Genomic DNA, 25,057 nt, shown 5'->3' on the forward strand with positions numbered 1-25,057 from the left:
GGGCGAATGGAACGCAAGTAGTAATTATCTCCTCCACTCTTAATAGTGCTAATGACCTTTTGCTGCAGTGTTTGCCAGGAAAATGTGATTTTGTTTTTCTCCAAACAATTACAAACCATCCATCACATTTATTAAGCTAACTATATTCTTGTTAGGGAGAATTTTCATTTATGTGCTAATTCCCTTCAATCTTAGAAACCCCCACCTCTTTTGGTGGACTTAGGACTTTTCAATTTTAACTCCTAAGTGAGTGGGACCTTTTTCACACTCGTGTTTTTCCCTGATTTGGGGTTTTAAGTTTTCACAGTTTTTGGAGTCTGACAAACTCCATAGGCATCTGCTTTTTGTATGGTGACACAGCACTTTCAGTGCAGTGTACCTGAGAAATCCTTTAGATTTCTCTTAAGGTGTAAATACCCTTTCTTGGGTGAACTACAGTTCTCCAGCATTTCATGTATTCACATGCTGTGAATATTTCCAGTCGTCAGGCTGGGAAACCTGGGTAAATTTAATATAGTGTTTTTTCTATGGAAAACTTTGACACTTTAAGTGTCCCATCAACGTCTTTATGGGTGCTTTAGGCTGCACCAATAAGGACGTCCAGTATAAATAGCCCCGCGGCTTCCCTTCAGATTTCAACCGTCTCCAAACTGTTGGTATCACCTTGTGTTCTATCTTGAGAATTTGCATTTCATTTTCTGTGCAGCTTTCGCTGTTCCTGTGTGTTTCCAGGCCCAATCATATCATGTGTGGACCCAAGGAAATGGTTGTTTCGCCCGTGCGAGACTTGCGGTCTCAAGAATGTTTATGAAGGGGATGGCCATGCAGACTGTTTGTGCTGCCTGTACCCCAATCATTCTGTGGAGAACTGTGACATTTGCCGGGGGTTCTCCCAGAAGACGCTTAAAGACTGTAACCGGCGGTTGATTGCCTGGTTGAACAAAGGCGCTTATCCGGGTTCGGAGGTGGGATTGGCCCTCGGGGGCAAATCCTCTACTCCTTTGGCAAGAAAATCACCCTCAGCCCTGAGGGCGGGGTCGGCAGAGCCGCCGCCGCCTAAGAAGCAGCGCACCGGAGCAGGCCCGGGGTCCGATTTGGGAAAAGGCAGTGCGTCTTCCGGGGCTCGACCGGTGCAGAAGGGCGCAGGATCGGGGGGGGGGCCCCGCTCGGGACACGCATACCCAAAGGAGACGGAAGGCAAGGGATTCAAGTTCCTGGTCGGAAAAATCGTCTGCCCCTCACGGAAGCCCGCTGTATTGGACAAAGACAAGTCGAGGGCGCATTCATCCTCATCGACGAAATAGTCTTCTTTGAAGGACCGCCATCATTCATCTTCCGGCCATGAATATTCCAAGCACCGCTCTAGATCGGAGTCCAAGCGGTTTTCTTTGCCGGCAAAAGCAAATCACCATCTGCAGTGTCCTCAATTCAGTTGACGGCTGCATACGATCTCGTCAACGGGCATGCTGACGATGGCCCCATCTACAGCCTTACTGCAGTGTTGGCGATGGCCTCATCAATGGTTGCTTCATCTGCAGTGGAACTAGCGAAATCCATGGCCCCGCTGGTGGCCGATGGGGGTCTGTTGCCTTCGGATGAGGTGCCGTGGGATTCTGGGACCGATTTTGGGCTCCCGCTGGAGATTCTCCAGCAAGACCCTGCGTCATCTGCTCTTGACTGGAGTCCAGAGGAGGAAGGTCACCTGTTTCTCGATCCTTGGATGTTGGGCATGCGGCTGGTGCTTCCCTCCATGTCAGGAGGCCTAGGTATGGTTCAGCCGCAGTATCCTTTGTTCAATATGCAATCGTTGCTTTCCATGCAGGTGCTGATGACGTTGCAGTCTCTCCTGGGACAGTTGGATGCCAACCTCCTGGTGCCTCAAAGCCTTGTGGACCAGGACTTGCCTACCATTCCCCGACAGGAGGAGGGCACCCCTCGCCAGGGTCCCCCGCAGAAGTTTCCCCACGTTCGGCTCTGTGTACGGTCGCCTAGTCGGTTCTCCCCTCCTCGGAGGGATTAGTAAGAAGGGGAGCTGGTGGAATCTGAGCTGGATAGCGTTCTGCAGGACACTATTTCAACTATCTCGTCGCCCAGGCAGGTGGATACCTGGGATACTGACCAAGAGGTGGATCCTTCGAGTAGCCCAGCCCAGCCTTCTCGGCCGGACGATGTGGGGGCTTTTCATACATTGATGGCCAAGGCTTGCAATGAGTTTGGCATCACGCTAGAAGAGGAGAGAAAAGACTGCTTTTTGTTTGATATGGGAAAGAGGAGGGAGAGGTGGTCTTCTCTATCCCCATCTTGGACCACGTGTGGCAGGAAGGCCTGCACACAATGCGACACCCGTTCACGGAGCCTGCGGTCAAGGGCCGCTTAGAGAAAAAAATTCAAGGCACCCGAGTCTACCCCTAAGTGCCTAACATCTCAGCCAAGTACAGAGTCTGAGGTGTCGGCAGCAGCCAGTAGGAAGGCACGTAGCCAGCACAAGTGTGCGACTCCCCCGGACAATGAGGGTCGTAACCTGGATGCTTTTGGCAAGAAGGTGCTGACAGTGGGGGCTACGACGGTCAAGGCAGCCAACTCGTTGGCGATCATGGCATGCTACGATCGCGAGATGTGGCACAGATTTGGCTCCCCTGCTGGACCATCTACCTAAGCAGCAACGAAAGGAGGCGATGCTTTTGGTTCGGGAGGGGGAGGAAGCCTCCAATCCTAGCATTAATATTGCGGTGGACCTGGCGGAATCTGGGTTTAAACAAATTAATGATGGGGTTGTCCTCCAGCGGCAGGCCTGGCTGCGCTGTACTGATTTTAGACCGGAGGTTCAGCACAAGGTGGTGGACATGCCTTGCGAGGGAGAGCAGCTGTTTGGGGAGAAGATTGACGAGGCACTAAAGAATATGAAAGAGGATTTGGATACAACTCGGACCCTGGCGACTCTGCAGGGCTGGCACTCTTTTTGCCCCTTTTGCTCATTTCAAGGAGCCTCGTGGAACGCCAGATTTGCAGGCTCTCGCTACAAAGGCTACAGTCGCTCTAGCTATTCCTCTCAAGGTTTCCAACAGTCTTTCCAGTCCGCTCAGCGGAACAAAGACTATCAAAGTCAGCGAAAACGGGGGGGTTCCTCCTCCTCCTACGCTGGTAGAGGCCGGCAGTCCAAGCCTCAACAATGACTGCCATATGGGCAGTCGATTTGGAGGGAGAGTGACGCAACATGTCGACTAGTGGCGTTTGATTACGACGGAACGATGGGTGCTGGATGCAATCCAATACGGCCACTCATTGGAGTTGCAGCGTCCACAACTCCCTATTTCGTCCAGGTGAAGGTGTCACAGCTGCATCTGCAGGTCTGATGCTGCAGAAGGTGGCTATAGAAAAGGTGCTGGCATCGGAAAGAGAAAAAGGATCCTACTCCTGTTTTTTGGTCATCAGAAAACCGAACAGGAAATGGTGCCTCATTCTAGACATACGGCCCCTGAACAAAAATGTGGAAAGCCAAAAGTTCTGGATGCTAACGTTGCAGGACGTCAGCCGATTGTTTCTCGCGTCATTGGATCTCGAAGATGCGTACTTCTGCATCCCGATGCACCCCAAGCATCGAAGTTTCTAAGGTTTATAGTTGGCGACGAACATTACCAGTTTTGGGTTCTTCCTTTTGGCCTCAAGTTGGCTCCAGGACGTTCACCAAGTGCCTGGCTCCGGTGGCGGCATTCGTTCGCAGGGAAGGACACCATGTCTATCCGTACCTGGACAACTGGTTGGTGTTGGGGCCACTCGTCACCAGACATATGAGTCCATTCAGGTGGTGATGTGCCTGTTACAGCACCTGTGCTTTGTGGTCAACTTTGCCAAATCTTGTCTGACGACCTCCAGGGACTTGGTTTTTCTAGTGGCTCAGTTTCTTACACATATCAGTCTGGTGAAGCCTTCAGTCAAAAGGACCGAGAAGCTGTTGACCATGGTGGGCTCTTTTGTGCCGGGGAAAGCGGTCACGATCCGCGTATTCATGTCTCTTCTCGGCTCCATGGCAACCTGCTTCCCACTCGTCCCGAATTGTCAGCTCTTCATGCGGCCAGTGCAGGAGTTTCTAGCTTCAAGATGGTCTAGGGTCCTCGGTACCCGGTCCGACAAGGGGTGCTGGCGGACACCCTGCAGTGGTGGATTCACTCGACAACATCTTGAGGGGTATGCCCCTGGTGGAACTGGAATTTCAGCACACGATCATGACGGACGCTTACCAGGTGGGTGGGGGAGCTCATCTCGACCAGTTTCAGGTCCCTACAGGAGGCTTCGTGTCACATCAACATTCTGGAGTTAAGGTCGGTATACTGGGCACTGAAGTCTTTTCTGCCCCTCATTCAGGGCCCTGTGGTGCAGATTCTGACATACAACACCACCACTATGTTTTATCTACAGAAACTGGGTCGGCGCGCATTCTCGGACCCTGTCCCGGGAGGCTCAAGCGGTCTGGCACTGGGCCATAGCGCACAAGGTTCACCTCATGGCTTTTCCGGGGGTGCAGAATGTTCAGGCGGATGCCCTCAGCAGACACTCCGTTCAACTGCACAAATGGCTGCTGAAGGACGAGCAGATGGTATCTTCAAGAAATTGGGTACTCCCCCTCTGAACATATTCGCCAGCCCAGAAAATGAGCAGTGCAGTCTCTCCGTCAGTAGGGTGTCGCGGCCTTCACCCAAAACCCCCTCTGGCAAACCCATTGGCCAGGTGGAGTCAGGACTCAGGCCTCTAGAGCCTGGCATCCTCTCCAAAAGCCTTCATGGGGCCAGTCCTGGTGCCTATGGCGCCAGGCTCATACACCATGAAAAACAATGTGCTTGGGAACTACTTTATTGTATTGTCAGCAATCATGGAGGCATCCACATAGCTTGGTTCTTAAGAACCAAGCTATGCGGTCTAGTGTTTTGGGTGTGGTAGCCCATGGACTACTTTACCTGGACTATTTTGTTGGGGCTATTTAAAGCACACCCGAGCAAGACAACATGCTTCGCGTTACTTTGCAGCTTGCAACGTGACGCTCACCGTTTCCAGCTATTCCCTCGAACCTCGGAGAAGCAGAACCTGCAAGGAGACAAAAGGAACATCATTAGCAGCAGCATCTTACCTGCAGTCTTCATCTTTAAACACTTGCAGCTACTGAGAACAGCTTCTTCGAATCTGCACGCCTCCCGGACAGAACGACCTGAAAGAGAAAGATAGAGGCAACATTAAAGAAAGCAGTAGAGACATTTACAAATTACGAACTGCTCAACAGGCTTACCTGGCTGGTCGCCTCTCGGCTGGCACCACTCCGGACATTCCACTCGCGCTGAAGAACACCGCGACCTACAAGGAAGGAAAACACAGGTTAGCAAAGGCAAGACTTTGCAGCGCTGCGCATAGCGCTTACTTACCGCGTCATAGCGCTCTTAATGCGCCATCATTTACCAGCGGGGCTCAACCAAGCCAGTTCGCCGCGCTGAAGCTCTGCATACCTAAGGGAGAAAAAAGAGACATTTTAAACAAAGAAAGGCATGCCGGATAGCAACACAACTAAAGAACAGCAATAAGACCTACCTGAACAATATCAAACGGGCCAGCGTCAGTGAAGTAACTGGACCGCACTCGCCCATGAAAGACAACGCACCCCTGCAAAGAAGGCAGGACGGAGAGCACACCTAATTCTAACACAAGGTGAGGAGAGGGCGCCAGAGGGACTGAAATCATACGGGGGTGGAGGGAGAATACTTACCCCAGTCGGTCAGTCTTGAACACAGTCCTCCTGTATTTTCAGGCAGAACCTTCCCCGCAGATCACATCAGGGCAAAGCTGAGAAGCATACCAGCGAATAACCCAGCCGGTTGGCGTCCCTGTGGATACCAGGTGAGCGTAACATAGGGTGGCTCATCCAGACTCCAGGGTGAACGCATCCTCATTCCCGTGGAATGGCCTGTTCGCGTATGCTTTTCCTCTGAACTATCCAGATGATAATGATAATTATGTGTTATTTATATAGCGCCTTAATCCAAAGCGCTTTACAGAGCATATATTTACAAACAATATCACCCAACCGAAATTGGTACTCATTTATCGACCTCAGAAGGATGAAAGGCTGAGTTAGCCTTGCCGGGATTCGAACCTGTGACCTGCAGATCATGATCAGATCGCAGCAGCGAGTGCTCAAGCCGCTGAGCTATCTTACCAGCGCAGGGTTCCATGCAAGGTGATCCTGGTGGCCCTGTTCTGGCCCCTACAGACCGGGTGCTCGGACCTTCTTAACCTGGCAGTTGACGACCCTCTTCGGCTGGGCTCAGAGCCGGATCTGCTGTCGCAGGACGATGGCAAGTTGTGGCATCACGACCTGGTTTCCCTCAGCCTAACAGCGTGGCTCCTGACCACACCGAATTTGGACACCTAGGGATTCCAGGGGACTGTCCCTGCATCCTGGCGCCGCAAGGGCGCAATCCACCAACGTGTCTTACAGTCAAAAGTGGAAAAGATTCTGTGCATGGTGCTCGCAGCCCCCGGACTTGCAGCTGTTAGAGGTTTCGCCGCCGTCTCAAGTGCTGCCTTATCTTGTACTGCTGGCAAAGGGGTTGACGTTGTCGTCGATTAAGGTACACTTGGCTGCCATCTCCAGGTTCACGAGGCAGCTCAACTCTGTGCCTCTGTTCAGTGACCGGCTGATTAAGCATTTCCTCAAAGGTCTTTTCAGGACGTCCCCCCCCCCAACACCCACACAGAAGAAGTTTTCTCCGGTCTGGAGTCTCAACGTGGTACTTTCTGCCCTCATGAAACCGCTGTTTGAACCTCTGTCCACGGCAGATGTGAAGTTTCTCTCGTGGAAGGTCGCTTTTCTGGTGGCCATTACTTCTGCTAGATGGGTTTGTGAACTTCAGGCTCTGCTCATCGACCCGCCGTATCTACGTTTCATGAGGGACAAGGTTCTCCAATCTACGAATCCTCACTTTATTCTTAAGATTACGTCAGAGTTCCACAAGAACGCTACAGTAGCCTTACCTACCTTCTTTCCCAAGGCTACCACTCAGGCGGAAAAGGCTCTGAATTCCTTGGATGTCGAAAGAGCCTTGAGTTTTATCTCAATAGGACTCAGCCCTTCAGGACGTTGAGACAACTGTTTGTGGCTTTCGGCTGCTCCTGCAAAGGGAAGCCGATTTCGAAGTGAGGACTCTCCCGTTGGGTATCTACGATTTGCTTCTACTATGACGAGGTGGGCAAGCCTTTGCAATTGACTCCCAGGGCCCATTCTATTAGGTCCACTGTGTTGTTGGCAGCACTATGGGCGGGCATACCGCTCAGTGACATTTGCCAAGCAGCAACATGGGCGGTGCTGCACACCTTCACCAGACACTGTCTGGGGCAACAACATGCGCAGGATGTGCAGGTGAGGCGTGCAGTCCTCCAAAGCCTGTTTCAATAAGGTAAGCCCTGCAGCTTCCGGGGTTTGGTTTTACTAATGTGTTCGGTTTTGTTCACTGTAAATGGATATTGTCTGTTGTGGATTCAGGTTACCTGTGACATGGTTTTGTTTGCCTGTTAAGCACCTCCAGGTTTCTCTTACTGCTATGTAGTCTATTCACAGCATGTGAATCCATGGAAGATCCAATGCTAGGAAGGGAATAGTTTCTTACATGTAACTCCATTTCTCCAGCGTTGGTATCTTTAATGGTTTCACATGCGCCCTCTGGCCACCCCTTCAGGCAAACATGTTTTTCGGGTTTCTTCCATTGGTGAGGTTAAAATCTGAAGGGAAGCCGCGGGGACGGGGCTATTTATACTGGACGTCCTATTGGTGCAGCCTAAAGCACCCATAAAGATGCTAATGGAACACTTCAAGTGTCGACATTTTCCATAGGAAAACCACTATATTAAAGTTACTGAGATTCCCCAGCCTGACGATGGGAAATATTCACAGCATGTGAATCCATGAAAGATACCAATGCTTGAGAAATGGAGTTACAGGTAAGAAACTAATCCCTTCCCAAGAAATAGTAAGGTGAAATGAATCTTACTTATTTCTCTTTCTTGGTCCAGCACACACCATTTTTTGTGGAGTGCCGGCCGGGGGTTACTTTGTAGCCCCTTATCCTATGTTCTCATGTAAAATTTTTTGTTACCCTCCCTACTTTAAATGGCTGCTGGCGGTTTACTTTTTACTACCGTTGTGCTTTTCTACTGCAGGCTGAAACCTTAGCTGCAGTACAGCACCCATGGGTGTCCATTTTGTTTTTTTCGCCATTTTCTGTTTGCGAGGTCTTTTTCGGCTTTTACTCAGCCCTTTGTGTGTTTTGCCTTTGGTGGACTTCAGCCCCGAAGCCCGCCTGTTAGGCAAGATTGTATGAAGTACCCTGTGGGAGACTGCACCAGCCTTGTCCTCTTGGCAATAGTTAATCTAATCTTTGGTATAAGCATGTACTACACAAGTTGGTAGAGTGACTGAACAGCCAGGTTTATCTCAAGATTGGCCATTGTTAGCTGTAGGGTTGTAACACAGGGTTTCACAGTGACAAGTGTCCAAATAAACGCTTACACTCAAGGTTTCTTGATTAAACAATTATTTATTTAACAGTCGGTTTGAATAAGCCTTCTTTAGAAGGGAGCAGATATGTAACACAAAAATATACTTCCATAAATACACTCTGTTTCAATAAATCAGTAGATACCCATTTGGGATGGCACACACACTTCCTACACCCTGAGGTGAGTTAGTTAACTAGGACACTGTGGACATTGATATATCACTGGTCCATTTAGAGCAATACTGAGTTTGGTGTCAAACATGAAAAATGGTTAGAGAATAAGACAATGGTTAACAAATCTTAAGCAAGGAAGTACTTTTGAACCACCAATGCAAAGTAAATTAACCCCTTCCCAGCTACAGAAGTTATAGAATGTGTGACTTTTGTTGAAGGCTAGTTAAAGCACTGTGCGGTTCGCAGCTGCAGTAAAGCACCTTTGGGTGCCATTTTTGTCAAAATGGCCCCGTTCTTCTTTTTTCACCATTTCTTGCTGGAAAGGTCCTTGTTGAGATTTACTCTGCTTGCCAAACCAGTTTGGTCCCTTTGTTTGCTTTGACTTTGGTGGGATTCACTGGTGAAGCCTGCCTTTGGCTCCAGCGTGTCTGGCAGGGGCAGGAAATGAGGGAGGTGCCCAAAACTTCCTGTGCTTAATCCCCTTGGTTACAGGAATGCACCCACAGGTGATTGGCCAGCTGGCAGCCACCCTGCTGTGTGGTTGACAGCTAGGCTACGATGACTTCTCCCCTTGAGTTGGTGGGACCAATCAACTCCAAAGTGAACTCGTCTGGACATACTCTCGGAGCTCGCTGTACTTCCACTGCTGCTGCTGCTGTTGGAACCGAAGTGCCAAGGAAAGGAACATCAGATTGGATGCATCATTTTTAAGTCGGACCCGAGCTGCTGGAAGATCCTCCGTACTCTCAGGAAGCAGGACTGGCCAAGCCTGAGCCACCTCAACAGAGTGCTGGACCCCAGATGCGAGGAAAGTCCAAAATGGTAGCTGAGAACCGCATTGGTGCCATTTGATGAGACTCGAGTAGCTGAAACCGCAAAGTGCAGCTGAATTGAAGTTTGCCCGTTGCTGTTGCTGACCATGGGCACCCATGGGGCCTTGCTGCGATTGCAGCCTGCGGCAGAAACACTCAATGGTAGTAAAAAATAAACCACTGCCACCAGCCATCAATTGTAGAAAGGGTAACATAAAAAAGTAACATGAGCAACTAGACAAGGAGGATACTAAGTAACCCCTCCAGCACCCTATTGTAAGATAGTGTGTGCTGGGTCTAGAAAGTTACAAAAATTAAGTAAAGTCAATTTCACTTCACTGCTCTTGGAAACAGTAGTTTAACCAAGATAAGGTATTTAAACCTTTGGGAAATCTAAGAGACTTTCCTCAGTCACTGCACTGGAGGTGCTGTGTGTCACAATGTAAAGGGATGATGCCTATGGAGTTTCAGATTACAAAACCAAAAGAAACCGAGACTAAATCACAGAAAAATATATGTGTGAGAAAAAGGTCCAACTCTCTCCAGGATAAAAATTAAGTCCAAGAGTCCAGCAAAAAGATCTGGGGGTCTCTAAGGTAGAAGTGAATTGACACATTTCTGAGATTTCTCCCTAACACTGCCGATGGCTCCAATGTGTCGGGAAGGACAGGATGTGAGGGAGGGTCCCAAAACTCCCCTGTGCTTTGTCTCAAGGTGTGCTGATGGAAACTAGTTGTGATTGGCTAGCTGGCGGGCTGTCCTGAAAGGACAACCACCCTGCTGTGTGATTGACAGCCTAGGCTGTGCATGAATGGGAACACTTGCCTAAAAGGCGAGGGTTTTGGGACTAGTCAGTCAACCACTGGAAGAAACATCCGACAAAACCGTGAAGAGAAGCCTGCTGCAACTTCCTGGACCTTGAATTGCCCGGTGAAGCCCTGCTACTGTGCTGACGACCTTTTTCACCTCGACAGACAAGCTGTGATGGAATGACTTCTCCCCTTGGGTTAGTGGGACCAACTAACCCTAAGACAAACTCCACTTTGGGGCAATCCCTGACTTGCTGTGCCTCTCCATTGCTGCGGAAGCCCAATGCCAGGTGTCTAGTGTCCATAGTCGAGTACAACGTCTGCCGCGGAATGAATCCGGCCAAAAGCTCCAAGGGCCTCCTAAGGACACCCCAGAAGCAGGAATTCCCGATCCAGTGTCCTGTCACCAGAGTCCAGGGCTGAGGGAGTAAGGAAAGTCCAACCAGAGATTTGTTCTGCATCAATGGTGTCTGCGAAGTGCTGAAACCGCGAAGTGCTGCTGAATCAAAAAGAGCCCGTAGCTGCCGCCGACCTTCCCTGAGTACTGCCGCAGGAGCCCTCACGATGTCCTCACTGTTGTCCCCACGACTGAGGCTCAGGAACCAGGGTCTGCATAGCTGTAGCAATATGGAATCCAGCTGGACCACTCTTCTTCTAACCAGAGGTTCTGTTTGGGCTTGCATTTTACATCGGCCATAATTATTCCTAAAACACTGCACTGCCGCCATGTTTTTCAGTGATGTTCAGTTTAGGTTAGTGTATCTTAAACTCGAGAGAACACTTTTGAAAATGAAATTATCACAAAGCCAAACGGAAAACCTAGTTCTGTGACCTGCTGGGTTGAATATATCTTTGCTGTTGGTGCTCAACCGATCAGCTGATCACACATGCCTTGATATTCCATCTCATCAATTTGTCGCTTAAAACAGTTACCATGAAAGTGACACAAGTCCGCAAACTACAATTTGCACCTAGTTTTTCCAGTTCTCTTCCGACTACAATGCCATCCACTCTGCTTAGTCTCTAACTTTGCCTTTCCTCTTACAGAATGAATACACAAAGCTAACTAGATGCGTATGGAAAGTAACGGTCAATAGTTCTGTGCACTCTGTACATCACAGATCTACTGCAACACCATGCACTATACTTAGTCTCCGGATCCCTCTAATCCCTTCGATCATGACACTATTGTATAAAGAAGCACCTGGGGAGAGGCGCAGACCTTTCCGGAGGTCGGCGACGCAGGAAGAATCTGCAAGTAATGGCCAGCATTAATTCCAGCCCTCTATTCTCTTCCTCTGGCCATCTTGGTGCTGGCACCCAATGTCGAGTGTCTGCTGGCGTCCCTCACATGGATCACCAACTGGAGTCCTCCAGCCCACACCCTATGCCCCACTCACCTGCGCATGTTTGGACCACAGTTAGGCGCTGGAATGAGTTAGTTCCAATGTTGGATATATTTGTTTGTAGTTTCTTTTTGTAAGTGAAGCAGACATGCTTGAACTGCGCAAAGCCTGCCCTTAAAAATGACAGATCACACCTATTGTGCCAATATGGATGAATAAGACTTTGAGTGGTGGGCAGGGTTGTAAAGTTGTGCCCAGGGCTACCTTGCTGGCACTGGATTACAGTTACCATCCCCACCCATCCCTGAGAGCGCTATTTATCTTTATATGGAAATCGGTTTTATCAATGAAAGGTAAAGGCCAGCTTGCCTATCTGAGGTTGCCAATTACGCTGCCTGCCGCAACAACATACTGTCTACTTGGTCTCAGCACTTCCTTTCCTCTAACATTATGAACTTTGATTTATGAACATTTCTAAACTCCTTCTTATACCAAATGATGGGGTTAACATGAAATATGTGCGGATACTGTCCTGTACAGCACAGACTGCATCCAGCTGCACAGAGCATGGCACTGAATATCTACTGTTTTCAAAGGCTTGTTATCATATTTATTTTGTGTTTTCTCGTGTTCTTTCATTCTGGTAAGCATTTACAGACCTTAATCTCACTAATGTCTTTTTGCAGAAATCCACAAAAAAGCTGTTTTGCTATTTAAAACCTCAGGTTACGTTAAAAATATTAGTACACATGTGCTAATCAAATAAGTTTGTTTGCTAATCAGGAACATTTTAATTGGCAACCTCTGCTAATCAATTTGGAAAACCAGTGTATGGCCTAGTGTCTTTCCTTGTTCACCAGAAAAGAGTGACTCTCAGAATCTGCCCATGGGTTTGATTCTGAAAGTCCTTCTTAACATGAGTCCTGTGGTTTCAATAATTCAGACGTCTTGAACTATGGAGGCCTACATTAGTCTACCTTTATTTTTTCTTCTCCAGCAGGCTTGGGTCCAGATTCCCTGGGTGGTTGCCCAATATGCCACTGTATGTACAATGCTAGGCACTCTGAAACCAGACAGTAGTGAGGTTATGCAGTATAACATCATTGTAACATAACCTCAGATGACGGGCACACATAGACATCTGAGTATATCACAGGACACTTATGTTCCACAGGTAAATATCAGAGCATCATAGTCACTTGCTTAAATCAGACATGTACGTTATGCAGATGTAGATTTTTGTGTTTGAGTACAGCTTTAGCCCAGACTGTCTTTTCTCACTGGGATAGAATTCCTTGCATGCACATGTATTTCACAAAACACACATCACCTTGAAAGTTCACCCGTATGGTTTCTTGCAACTCTATTTTCTTCCAACTGAGATGTAGTAGGACCCTTTACCTGCACTAGAGGATATGTCCTTGAGCACAATGCTGAAGCCTTCAATAACATTTCCATTCTTTTCTCCTTTGAAGATTCTTGTCGCCCTTCGACACCTGCACTTCAAGAACATTGTCCATTGTGACCTGAAACCAGAAAATGTGCTGCTAGCTTCAGCTGACCCATTTCCACAGGTAAGGACCGCCTTATTTCCCTGCCCGCTATCTTGAAACCAAAACCCTCTAAGGTCCTTCCTACCTCACCAGTGAAACCCTCAACGTGTGAGTTTTAATGCACTCAAGTACACTTCTTCGATCATCAGTGGTGTAAGCAAAAGGATGTCTAGCATAAAACAAAATAAGAGATCTGGGTACCATGTGAAACATTAAAAACTTCATGCGCAACTGCAAAACTCACCCTACAAACAGTGTCCAACCAGAATTCGCCATATTCCTCAGAGGGCATGAAATTCGTAACTGGTAGTTGGCATGTTTATTACCCTTGGGGCACAGTGTGCGTTAATTTGTGTCTGGTATCTGCCCAAAACATGACCATTGCATTGCTCGATCAATACACTTGTCTCCTCTGCCATACTAATGAGCTGGCCATAATATCCTTCCTTCATACAACTGAGGAGTCCCTGCTGATGCCACCTCCTTGTAGTCTCAATTGCCCTCTGTTAGGCAAACATTTATGTATTAATCATGTGGCAGACCACACAACCCTTGTCCTCTTGGTATTAGGTAACACACCTATTGGTATAGGCCTTTACTACACAAGTTGGTAGTGTGACTGAGCAGCCACGCTTATCTCAAAGGGGTTAAATGTGGGGGGCGCTGTTGCGCCGAAGCAAGATGGCCGCCTAGGTGTTGAGCTCCGGATGGGGAAAGCAAAGAACCTTCGCGTTCAGACCCGTGACCCCACTGCATCCGCTTGAAATCGACGGTGCATCTCTATAATCCTATTTTCTGTGCCCCGGGAAAGTTTCGTGGAGAACCGCGCCCTCGGCGCCGAGCTGTGGCCACCTGGTCCCTGCTGGGACTCCTTCTGTTGGATAACCCGTCTGACGCCCGTGGACCACGGCCCGCCCGGCCGCTTGAGGGCGCGGCGTGGCTTTGCGGCCTGCTGCGGTGAGGGGCCTGCGTGACCGGGCTTCTTTCTCCCTGGTTCCCCGACGGCTGCCTCGCCCTGTTGGCCCGCCATACCTACTGCCATACCTACTGCGGATGCGACATCCGGGGACGCCAGCGACACCTTTGCTGAGAGATTGCCGACACTGCTGGCCTGCTGTCTGCGGCCCTGCGCCCACCCACACAGCTTCTTCAAGCCTGCCACTCCTCTGCGGGCTGGACGCCAGGTAGGCGGAGATGAGGGTTGAGTGGCCTTCACCATTGGCTCCCCCCCTGGCCGGACTGTGGCCGAACCGGCGCCATCGCTGCACCGGCCTTACCCTCGCGCACCAGCACGGAATAACTGTGTTCGACGGAACGGGCCTTCGGTGGCCCTTCCCTCCTCGGAGGGGTTCATCCTTAGCAGCATCCAAAGGAGAACCTGCCAAACCCGACAGCCGACACATTCGGGGCGCTGGTGAAGTGATCTCTAATTGCCACCATGACCAAGGGAGCGGGAGCCGGGAGGAAGCAAAGCTCGCTGAATATGTTCGCTAAGATGCCCTCCAGACTGCCGACCGACCCGCCAGAAGAATCGCCCACCGCCTCGTCATCCTCATCCCCAGATGACTCGCAAAAAATGCTTGAGTACATGTGCGGCCACGCTTCATACCAGATTAGATGATATGAATGGTACCATCTCATCGATAAAGGCTCATATCGAGAGAACAGATAGCCGGGTCGCTGAAATCGAAACAAGGGTTGGTACCACTGAGGATGACCTGGGCTCCCTCCGCGTGGCGGTTACCACTTTCACCAGTCGGGTCCTGGCGGTGGAGAAGGATGATCTTGAGTCCTGCTCCAGGCTAAATAACCTCTGCATTGTTGGCGTACCTGAGGACGACATTGGTGAGCCCATGGAGGAATATGTGGAACAAACTCTATTAACACTGCTGGATCGCCCCCAACTTTCGGCTCAATTTGCGGTAGAGAGGGCACACCGCTCCCTAACCGTGAAACCCAGACCTGGCGCACCACCCCGCCCCATCATTGCCAGGATCCTGAATTTTCGTGATCTGGATGCCCTCTTATGGGCGGCCAGAGTTAAGGGGGAGCTGCTCCTCGGGGGGGCGAGGATACATCTATATCCGGACTTTTCCGTAGCGGTGCAGCAAGAGCGGAAAGCCTTTCTAGCTGTGAAGAGGAGACTCCGGGACTTAGGAGTTAAATACTCTATGCTTTTCCCCGCAAAGTTGAGAGTCGAACACTGTAATCAAACTTTTTTCTTCACCATTCCTCAGGAAGCTTCCAAATTTATCGACGAACACTTCCCGGGCTGAGCCGCTTATTCCCAAGCTGGAATGTATATCTAATCTGCATATTGCCGTGCCTAGGACGAGTGGGGAGCCCCTGCGGGCTTCTCCCCTTATGATGGCACCCCATCGTTGAAGTTAATTGGTTGCTGGTTTGTTCACGTTGTTCCTTTTATCCTATGCAATTGTGGCCCTTTGTGCCACGCTGACTCACTGTTTCTAGAGGCATTACTCCCCGGCAAGACCCCGTCTTGGGGACTACTCTATAGTTACTGCTATGTCCCCGAGAGTGGGTCCTCGGACTCCTTTCCCGCCCTTATCACTCGGACTCCATATTTCCCTCCCTAGATGGTGTATTGGGACTCATGGCCATTTCCCTCCTGCTCACTTGTTTTATTCCCCACGTGCCATGACTACCTCTGCTACCTGTTTATGCCTCGTATGCTATGGTTAATAATATTAGATTGCATACTCTCCTCATGCACTCCCCAGTCCGGTGCGCCACTGCCGGGCAGTTAACAGTGCCCCAGGCATAGATGCCTAGAATTTCTTGGTTGATGTGGCTTTATTTGGGTCTCGTCCTTCCGATTGGGGAGGGATGTGGGTAGTGGGAGGGGGTGGGTATGTTATAGTTAAAAAAGTCTTGACGACCACTAGAGGCGCCCCATGCACTGTGGCAATGTTTTTTGAGTACACTGACGGGGCCCCGCACACCGCAGGATCCACTTGCTCCCTGTGGTTGGCGCTCCCGTGGCAGGAATACAAGCAGTACTCGCGCGAGTTTGGCTAACACTGATGTGACCTTCATGAGCTGGTATATTCGGGGGTTGGGAAAATCACAGAGATGAGACGGGTACAGCTACATGCTGAACGTCATGGGGTGAAGATTCTATGCTTACAGGAAACCCATGCTCGATCGTAGCAGTGCGAGCGGTTTGCTAGGCAATGGGGACCCCAGAGGTACTATACTAATTATTCAACGCAAAGCCGTGGCACCCTCACTCTGATACACAATAGCCTGAACTTCACATGCCACCACTGGCATATCGATCCTCTGGGCAGATACGTGTTCATTGCTGGCAGATTGCTCCACCAAGAGATAGCCATCCTGAATATATATGGTCCTAATATCGACGACCCTGAATTTTACCTGCACCTAGCTGCCCTCCTCGAAAGTTACCCCCTACTCCCGATATTATGGGGGGGCGATTTCAATACCATACTATATGTCACCCTAGATAGGTCGGGCACCAGACCTCACCAGCTCTCCAAGGCAGCCTACACTATCCTTACATCCCTCCCTCGGCTGGCAATTGTGGATGTATGGCGTCTAATGAACCCTGATTCCCACACGTTCTTCTTCTACTCTTCGGTCCACGATTCCCACTCCAGGATAGACAGATGGCTAATAACGGACACATTGGTCAGATCCGTGTCCCACTTGGCTATCCTTCCTAGGACGATCTCGGACCATTCGCCGGTACTCATATCCCTAAACTGGGGTCCTGATGCCGAAAAAGCTAGGCTGTGGAGGTTAGGACCATACGCGCTTCTCGACCAGGCCTTCGCAACCGAACTCGAATCCTCCATTGAGGAATTTTTTGAGATTAATGCAGGTTTGGTAACATTGCATGCTGTCCTGTGGGAGTCGTTCAAAGCGTACGTGAAGGGGATGGCCATATCCAAGTGCTGCGGCATCCTTAAGGGAATCCACTCAGACATCGCGGCCAGTGAAACGGACCTGGCTATCCTTGAATCCCAATATGCTCACGACCATTCCCCAGCTACTCTGGCTGCGCTGGGTTCCGAGCTGGACAGGTTTCGTGACCTTGCCCAGCGTGAGGTTACATTCCTAGACTCCCCCCAGGCGGTGAGGAAATACGGTGAGGGCGAACGCCCGGGTCGCTTGCTAGTCGGGCTGTTGCGCCGGGAGTTCGGTGCCCCCCATATCCCTGCGATAGTGAGACCCGATGGCTCGCTCGCCACCTCCCACCAGGACATCAACTCCCTGTTTGTTATTCTATACCTCCTTGTACTCTGCCCCCGATGGTCCCCAAGCCGCGGAAATTGATTCCTACTTGGAGGCCCTCCCCCTCTGAGTGCTGTCCACCGAAACCAGCCTACTCCTGGAGAGACCGTTTACTTCTGATGAGCTTGATGAGGCCATTGCATCGTTGGCATCGGGGAAGGCCCCTGGCCCCGACGGGCTCCCCATGGATTTTTATAAACGATATAAGTTGATCCTGATCCCGCAGCTATTGGCCCTGTGAGAGGAATCGTGTGAAAAGGGTATTCTTCCTCCATCTCTCCGTGAAGCGCTGATAACAGTGCTCCTTAAGCCGGGTAAGCCCCCAACTCAGTGTGGCTCATATCGACCGCTGTCTCGGATTAACAGCGATGTTAAAATATATGCTAAACTGCTGGCCAACCGCCTAGCCCCACATATGCCGCACATTATTCACCCCGACCAGGCGGGATTTGTCCCGGGTAGATCTACATCCCTGAATTTGAGGAGACTCTTCAATGTAATTAGCAGAATCCGTCCCACCACGCAGGCGGTTGCAGCCACCCTAGACATGCAGAAGGCCTTCGACTCAGTCTCGTGGAGGTATCTATGGCGAGTCCTTGAGGTGCGGGTTCGGCCCCAATTTCCGTGCGTGGGTCGGGTTACTCTACACTGCCCCGTCGGCCAGGGTTCGAACTGAGGACAGATGCTCTGCCCCCTTTCAGATATCCAGAGGCACACAACAGGGTTGCCCCTTCTCCCCCCTCATATTCGCCATTGCAATGGAACCCTTTGCGGACATGGTACGCCAATCCCACTCGCATAGGGGCCTACGCACGACTGGCCAATCCGATGTGATTTCCCTATATGCGGATGACGCTCTTCTCTATATCCGGTCTCCCAACTCTAATCTCGCCCCCATGTTAGTGGATGTGGCTCGTTTTGGGGACATATCTGGCCTGAAAATAAATTGTTCCAAGTCCACTTTATTCCCACTAACAGATTCCACACAACCTCCCGCAGACTTATATGGCTTCAACTGGTCGCCATCCAGTATCACCTACCTGGGGTGGTGGTTTCCCGCCACGTGGCCAAGCTCCGCGAGGACAATTATCAGACTTATTTACCTAGCCTTCCGGTGAAGGCTTCCAGCTGGTCCAAGTTCCCCATTTCACTAGCAAGCAGGATTGGAATCCTTAAAATGGTGGTATTACCGCAACTCCTGTATCGTTTTACCAACCTCCCTGTGTGGCCTGGGGATGTTTTTTTCAAAAAGCTGCCTCAGATAACCAACACCTTTCTATGGCATTCGGGAGCTGTTCGCCTTAAACTCTCCACATTGACCACCCCCAAAGAACTGGGTGGGTTCAACGCTCCTGATTTCACCAGATACTGGATAGTAGCCCAATCGCAGTTTGCGTCATACTGGTTTAATACTACTGATCCCCCCCGCCCCCCACATGTTCGGCTGGAAAAACTAGCGGTTTCTGACCGTGTGATAGGCTCCCTGATTCTCAAACCAGCACCCTCTGAGCCAGACTCCGCAGACCCGGTTGCTGCCACATCCCTGGCGTTGTCCAAACTCTGGGCAATGGTTGGCACGCCTCATCCGTTTCACGGTGACCTGCCGTTCTGGAACTTTCTCCCCGATGTTCCACATATCCCGCAATCAGTCGTATCACACTGGGCGGATGCCGGCTTCCTGGCACTCCGTGATGCCTATGAACGGGAGAACTTTGTTGAGTGGCTGGATCTTCCCCCACCTCTTAGAGGCCGGCCTTCAGTATGGCTACAATACTCCTCACTACGTAAGAATCTAAAATCCAAATTCCCTGATTTCCCTGCCTTACCCCAAGATGAGCCAATAGTGGCGGAGCTCTGCTCCTACCTCTCCTTTAGGGGCAAAGTGTCGAAGCTGTACTCATTACTGCAGAATAGGACGCCCCCTCCCCTTTACAGGGTTGAAACGTGCGTGGGAGGAGGATCTGGGAGTTTAACTCACTGACAAGAGATGGTCCTGTATGTGTGGCCGCACCCACAATGTATCCTATAACACCAAATTTAAATTATTACAATTCAAGGTGCTACTCAGATACCATCATACACCAGTAAGACTACATTGCATGTTCAGCACCGTTCCTCACAGCTGCCCCAGCTGTGGCATGGATCGGGCTACCTACGTTCATATGCTATGGCACTGCGCTCGTCTCACCCAGTTCTGGTTAGACGTCTGCTCCACACTATCAGATATCCTGGACTATACCATAGCCCCCACCCCACTTCACTGCCTATTTCATGACCTCCCAAAGCTTCCCCGCGACGCTAAGAAACTTGCAGGCCTGGGCATGCTGTTGGCGGTCCGCTGTATATTATTATGCTGGCTCCATCCTAGGGCCCCTACCTATGCACAGTGGCTCAGGTCAATCACATGGGTTCACGATATTGAGGAATCTTGGAATGCAATGCAGCACTCCCACTCGAGGCCAATAGACATTTGGTGGAAGTTTTGGGACTATATGGCTGCCATGGCCTCACCCACGAACTCTGTTGTCCCCGCCTAGGGGCTCCCCAAAAGTGATGCTCTTTTTCTGATATAAACTGTTGATGTCCAGCCTGCTGCCTCATGTTCTGTGTAGCGTAACTGATGCATGATATGTGGCTAATAATGTATATTGTTAACTCCATTGACTCATTGCTGGTGCCATGTGGCACCTTGTCTGTTCTGGTGTGTTGTCAAGACAAATAAAGAAAGTTTTTTTTAAAAAAGGGGTTAAATGTGAGCTGTAGCAATGACTTTCACCAATACAAGTGGCCAACTAACACTCATACTCAAGGTTTTTGTTATAAATATTTTTTAACAATAGTTTTTAAATAAGCATCCTTTAAAAAGGGCAATATATGTAGCAATCAAATACACTTTAAATACTTTCACAGAATTCACTTACTCTTTAGAGATGCTTCTTACACACTTCCTACAACCTGAGGTGACTTCACTTAACTAGGACAGTAATTGCATTTAAATATCACTAGTACACTCTGTAGATTCTGAGGTTTGCAGAAAGGTTAAGGGAAGGAAAAAGGTTAAACAGGTTCTCAGAGCATGTAAGCACTTCAGATCTTCCAATGAAATCTAGATAAAAACCGTTCCCAGCAATATTACTTTAAAAACCAATGTATCACCTATGAGGGACAGTAAGACTCAAAGTTAAATGGATTAGAAGAGTCTGAAGGGAGCCAGGACAGCCAAAGTCTACTGGAGCAAAGTCTATGGAGCTGAGGCACTTCTGAGATAGTGAAAGTCTTGCACAAAGTAAGATAGTTTGTTGGAAAAAGATCACTGTAGGGTCACAAGCTGTTACACTTGTGCAGGGTAGAGCTGAAATCAACTCTAGCAAAGCAGCCACTGCAGTCTCAATTGAGAAGAGCAAGCTACTGACACTGAGGTAAGTACCCCAAGTCAGAACAGTAACTTTTGGTTAGAATAAGAGGATCCAGCTGGCTTCCATCTGGTTGCAGTGATGCAGATCCTGTGTTCCTGAGCCTCAGTCATGGGGACAAGAGGGAGGACGTCTGGGGACTCCTGCGACAGCAATTCGGAGTTCGGCGGCAGCTACGGCTTCTTTCCGGTTCAGCAGCACTTTGTGGTTTCAGCGCTCAGTAAATAGCACCACCGCAGATCTTGAATACCGGTTGGGCTTCCTTCACTCCGGTGAGGGTACTCGAGCTCTGGTCGTCCTGTTTCTGGAGGGTCCTGGAGAGACTCCTGGAGCTTCTGGCCGGATCACAGATGTTGCACTCGACTATGGATTTCTCGATCCCTGGCACTCGGTTCCTGCAGGGAAGAAGTTGTCGCTTCCGGAGCTTCTCTTGTCGATCCGAAAAAGGAGTTTCAGCACAGCAGCAGGGCTTCACCGGGCAGTTCAGCGGTCCAGGAGGATGCAGCAAGCTTCGTTTGCGGTTTCTTCGTCAGGTTGTTCTTCTCAGTGGTCGACTGTCTTCGGTCCCATAACCCTCACCTTTTAGGCAGGTTTCTCCCATTCACGCACAGCCTAGCTGTTACTCAAACAGCAGGGTGGCTGTCCTGCAAGGACAGCCAGCCAGCCAATCAGGATTGGGTGCATTCAGGCATTCCTAAAGACAAAGGACAGGGGAGTTTCGGGCACATCACTCACTTTCTGCCCTTCCAGACAAACTGGAGCCAGAGGGAAGGATCAGTACTGAAGCTTGCCAAAGGCAAAATGAACAAAGGGCTACAACCTGGCTTGCCGCGTAGAGTAAAACCCACGAAAGACCTCACAAACAGAAAATGGCGAAAAAAGAAGACCGGGCCATTTTGACAAAATAGTCAGCCATGGGGGCTATACTGCAGCTGAGGATTCAGCCTCCGGTAGAAAAGCACAATGGTAGGAAAATTAAACCACTGCCACCAGCCATTTAAAGTCATGAGGGTAACATAAAGAATTGTACATGAGTAGGTAGGAAAAGGGCTACTAAGTAACCCCCTAGCACTCCACATAAGATGGTGTCTGCTGGACCTACAAAGAGAAAAGGTAAGTAAAGTAAATTTCAATTTACTATTCTTGGGAACAGTAGTTCACACAAGAAAAGGTGACACTGCCCTGAAAGTGCTGTGTCACCATAAAAAAGTAGATGCCTATGGAGTTTGTCAGACTCCAAAAACATATAATCCAAATCAGGCCAAAAGATATGAGATAGTGAGAAAAAGGGCTCACTCGCTCCAGGGTTAACATCAAAAAAGTCCTAAAGTCCAGCAAAAGAGCTGGGGGTCTTTGTGGTGCGTGGAATTGAGCACTAAAATTAAAATCCTCCCTAACACCCGCTCACTACTAGAGAGGGCATGGCTGGTACTGGGGAGACCAGGCAGTGTTGAAAGAAAGGATGGTTGTTAGGGAGAATTCTCATTAAAGCGGTCTACCTTGGACATGAGGTAGGAGGAGGTGAAATAAGGCCATTGCCTAGCAAAGTACAAGGTGTACAAGAATGGGCCACCCCTAATACTCAAACCAAACCCAAGTGAGAGCCTTTTTAGGTCTCACTGGTTATTATAGGAACTTCATAGAGGCATTTTAAGGACTTAAGAAAGCCCTTTGTCAAGCTCCAGTCTTCAGAGCTCCTGACTATAGCCAAACCTTCATTGTGCAGACAGACATATGTTTCCAATACAGGTATAGGTGCAGTTCTGAGTCAGCTGGATGAGAAAGGTAGGGAACAGCCAATCAATTCAGGAAGCTGAAGAAACCTGAGACAAGATGGGCAACCATAGAACATGAGTGTTTTGCCATTGTGTGGTCTCTGAAGAAGTTTAGACCATACTTGTACTGATCTACTTTTGTGATTCAGACAGACCACCAATCCTTGAGATGGTTAATGCAGATGAAGGGGGAAAATCCAAAATTATTAAGATGGTCAATCAGCCTACAGGGGTTTGATTTTACCATTGAACACAGGTCTGGGTGTAATCACCAAAATGCTGATGGTCTTTCCAGAATGTATGACCAAATGGAGTTAAGGAGATTAATCCAGGGGTGGATTAAACCCTGCTGTCCCTTAGTCTGGGGGGCACAAGTGTTAGGGAGAATTCTCATAAATGCGCTAATGCCCTTCACCTTAGAGACCCCCAGCAACTTTGCCCACTCTCATGTGTTTTGAAATGTGTTTTACTCTTGTGTTTCTTTTGGTTATGGAGTCTAACCAACTCCATAGGCATCATCTTTTCATTTGTGTCACACAGCACCCTCAGATGCAGTGGCACAGGGAAACCTTTTTAGGCATTCCCAAGGTTTAAATACCTTCTCTGGGATCAACTACTGTTTCCCAGAGTAAGTAAAGTGAAATTGACTTTACTAGTCTTTTTAAATTCCTAGACCCAGCACACCCTATAGAGTTCTGGATGGATTACTTAGTATCCCCTATGTCTAGATATTCATGTAGCAGTGAAATGCTACTCTTTCCTCTTAGATTGGCTGGTGGCAGTGGTTTTACAGTGAACTACCATAATTTGTCCTGGCCATGAGCGCGGGTAGCGTTAAATTGTGGGAGCCATGTTTTTCAAGATGGCGTCTGAGCCCCCTTTGTAAAAACAGGTCCTGGTCTTCTTTTTTCGCCGTTTGTGGAAAGGTCCTTCTAGAATTTTCCTCTGCACGCCAAACCTAGTTTGGCTCCTTTATTCATTCGCCTTTGGCAGGCTTCAGGAGTGAAGACAGCCTCTGGCGCCCGAGTGTCTTGGGTGGGCAGGAAGTGAGGGAGGTGCCGAAAACTCCCTGTGCTTTCTCCTAGGAGACCCAAATGCACTGTGTGGTGATTGGCTGGCTGACTGTCCAGCAAGGACAGCCACCCTTCTGGGTGAGTGACAGCTAGGCTGGAATGAATTGGAGAGAACTGAATAAAAGGCGAGTCTCTTGGTTTGGAAGGCAGAATCGACCACCGGAACGAAAGAACCGAAGACGAGCTTGAAGAGGATGGCTGCTGCAACTCCTGGACCATTGGTTTGCCCGGTGAAGCCCTGATGCAGGTCCGAATCGCCAAGTTCACCTCGACAGAGAAGCCATTACAAGGACTACTTCTCCCTTTGAGTTGGTGGGACCAATCACCTCGACAGTAAACCACCTGGATACCTATCTCGGAGCTGGGTGCATTTTCCTCAGAGTGCTGCAGGAATCCGAATAACCAGGGAGAGGGACACAAGTTTGTGTGCTTTACTCACAGCCACCAAAATTTAAGATTTGCCAAGTGCCAGCTTTTTGACCAGTCCCAGTGCAGTGCAGGAGTCCCCCGACGTCCTCCCTCTTGTTCCCACGACTGAGGCCCAGGAACAGCGAAATCTGCAGGAACTGCCAGGAACAGAAGTCACCAGCTGCATCTTTTTCTTCATTGTAAGGTACTGTGGAAATAAGACTGAGAGTTCTTGCCTCTCGTGGTGAAAGTGCTTGAAACTTTTGCAACTCGCAGGCCTAATCAGCTTGTGACCCAACATATGATTCTTCTTTTTACAAACTACTTCTGAGAACTTTTGCAGAGACTTTACCGTTTTCTTACCAGAACCGTTTTATTACTCACCAGAACCGCTTTATCCTATCTAAGACTTTAGCCCATTGCATTTGGCCTAGCCTATTGAATTGAACTGACTCTTCTGGTGAACTCAAAGTATTTGCACTGTCTAAGAATAATTGTAACCTTTCATGTTCTAATAATCTTTGCCTTTTACTCCTCTTGAAAAGTATTCTGAAATAGTATTGAAGTATATGTGTGTGTGATTATATTGCCTCCTTCTTATGAATGTTTTAGAACTGACAGATAAATAAATTAAAAGAAACATTGAGTGTAAGAGTTTATTTGAACACTTGTGATTGTTGACCTCTGTGTAACATAATTACTGCTCACATTCCCCTCTTGAGATAAGCCTGGCTGCTCAGCTCCGCTACCAAAACTGTGTAGTACAGACTTATACCAAAGGTTGGTTTGCTTTCGTCTGTAGTCCTAGTTGTGTGTAGTGGTCCCAAAGGGAACTGCATAGACACTTTGCCTAACAGTGGGGAAAAGTCATGTCGTTTG

At 49.2% G+C, this 25,057-nt stretch overlaps 1 protein-coding gene across 1 annotated transcript in view; it reads left to right on the forward strand.

Moving 5' to 3' along the window:
• The window catches only part of PRKD2 (protein kinase D2), a 704,913-nt gene that overhangs the window by 597,514 nt on the left and 82,342 nt on the right, over positions 1–25,057 (forward strand). The window contains exon 15 of the mRNA XM_069644584.1: positions 13,154–13,252. Within this exon, the coding sequence (XP_069500685.1) occupies positions 13,154–13,252 (99 nt within the window). The remainder of the gene's footprint in view (positions 1–13,153; positions 13,253–25,057) is intronic.

The sequence above is a fragment of the Ambystoma mexicanum genome, chromosome 2p (genome assembly GCF_040938575.1).
Source record: "Ambystoma mexicanum isolate Mex_15411 chromosome 2p, UKY_AmexF1_1, whole genome shotgun sequence".
In the NCBI taxonomy this organism is placed as follows: domain Eukaryota; kingdom Metazoa; phylum Chordata; class Amphibia; order Caudata; family Ambystomatidae; genus Ambystoma; species Ambystoma mexicanum.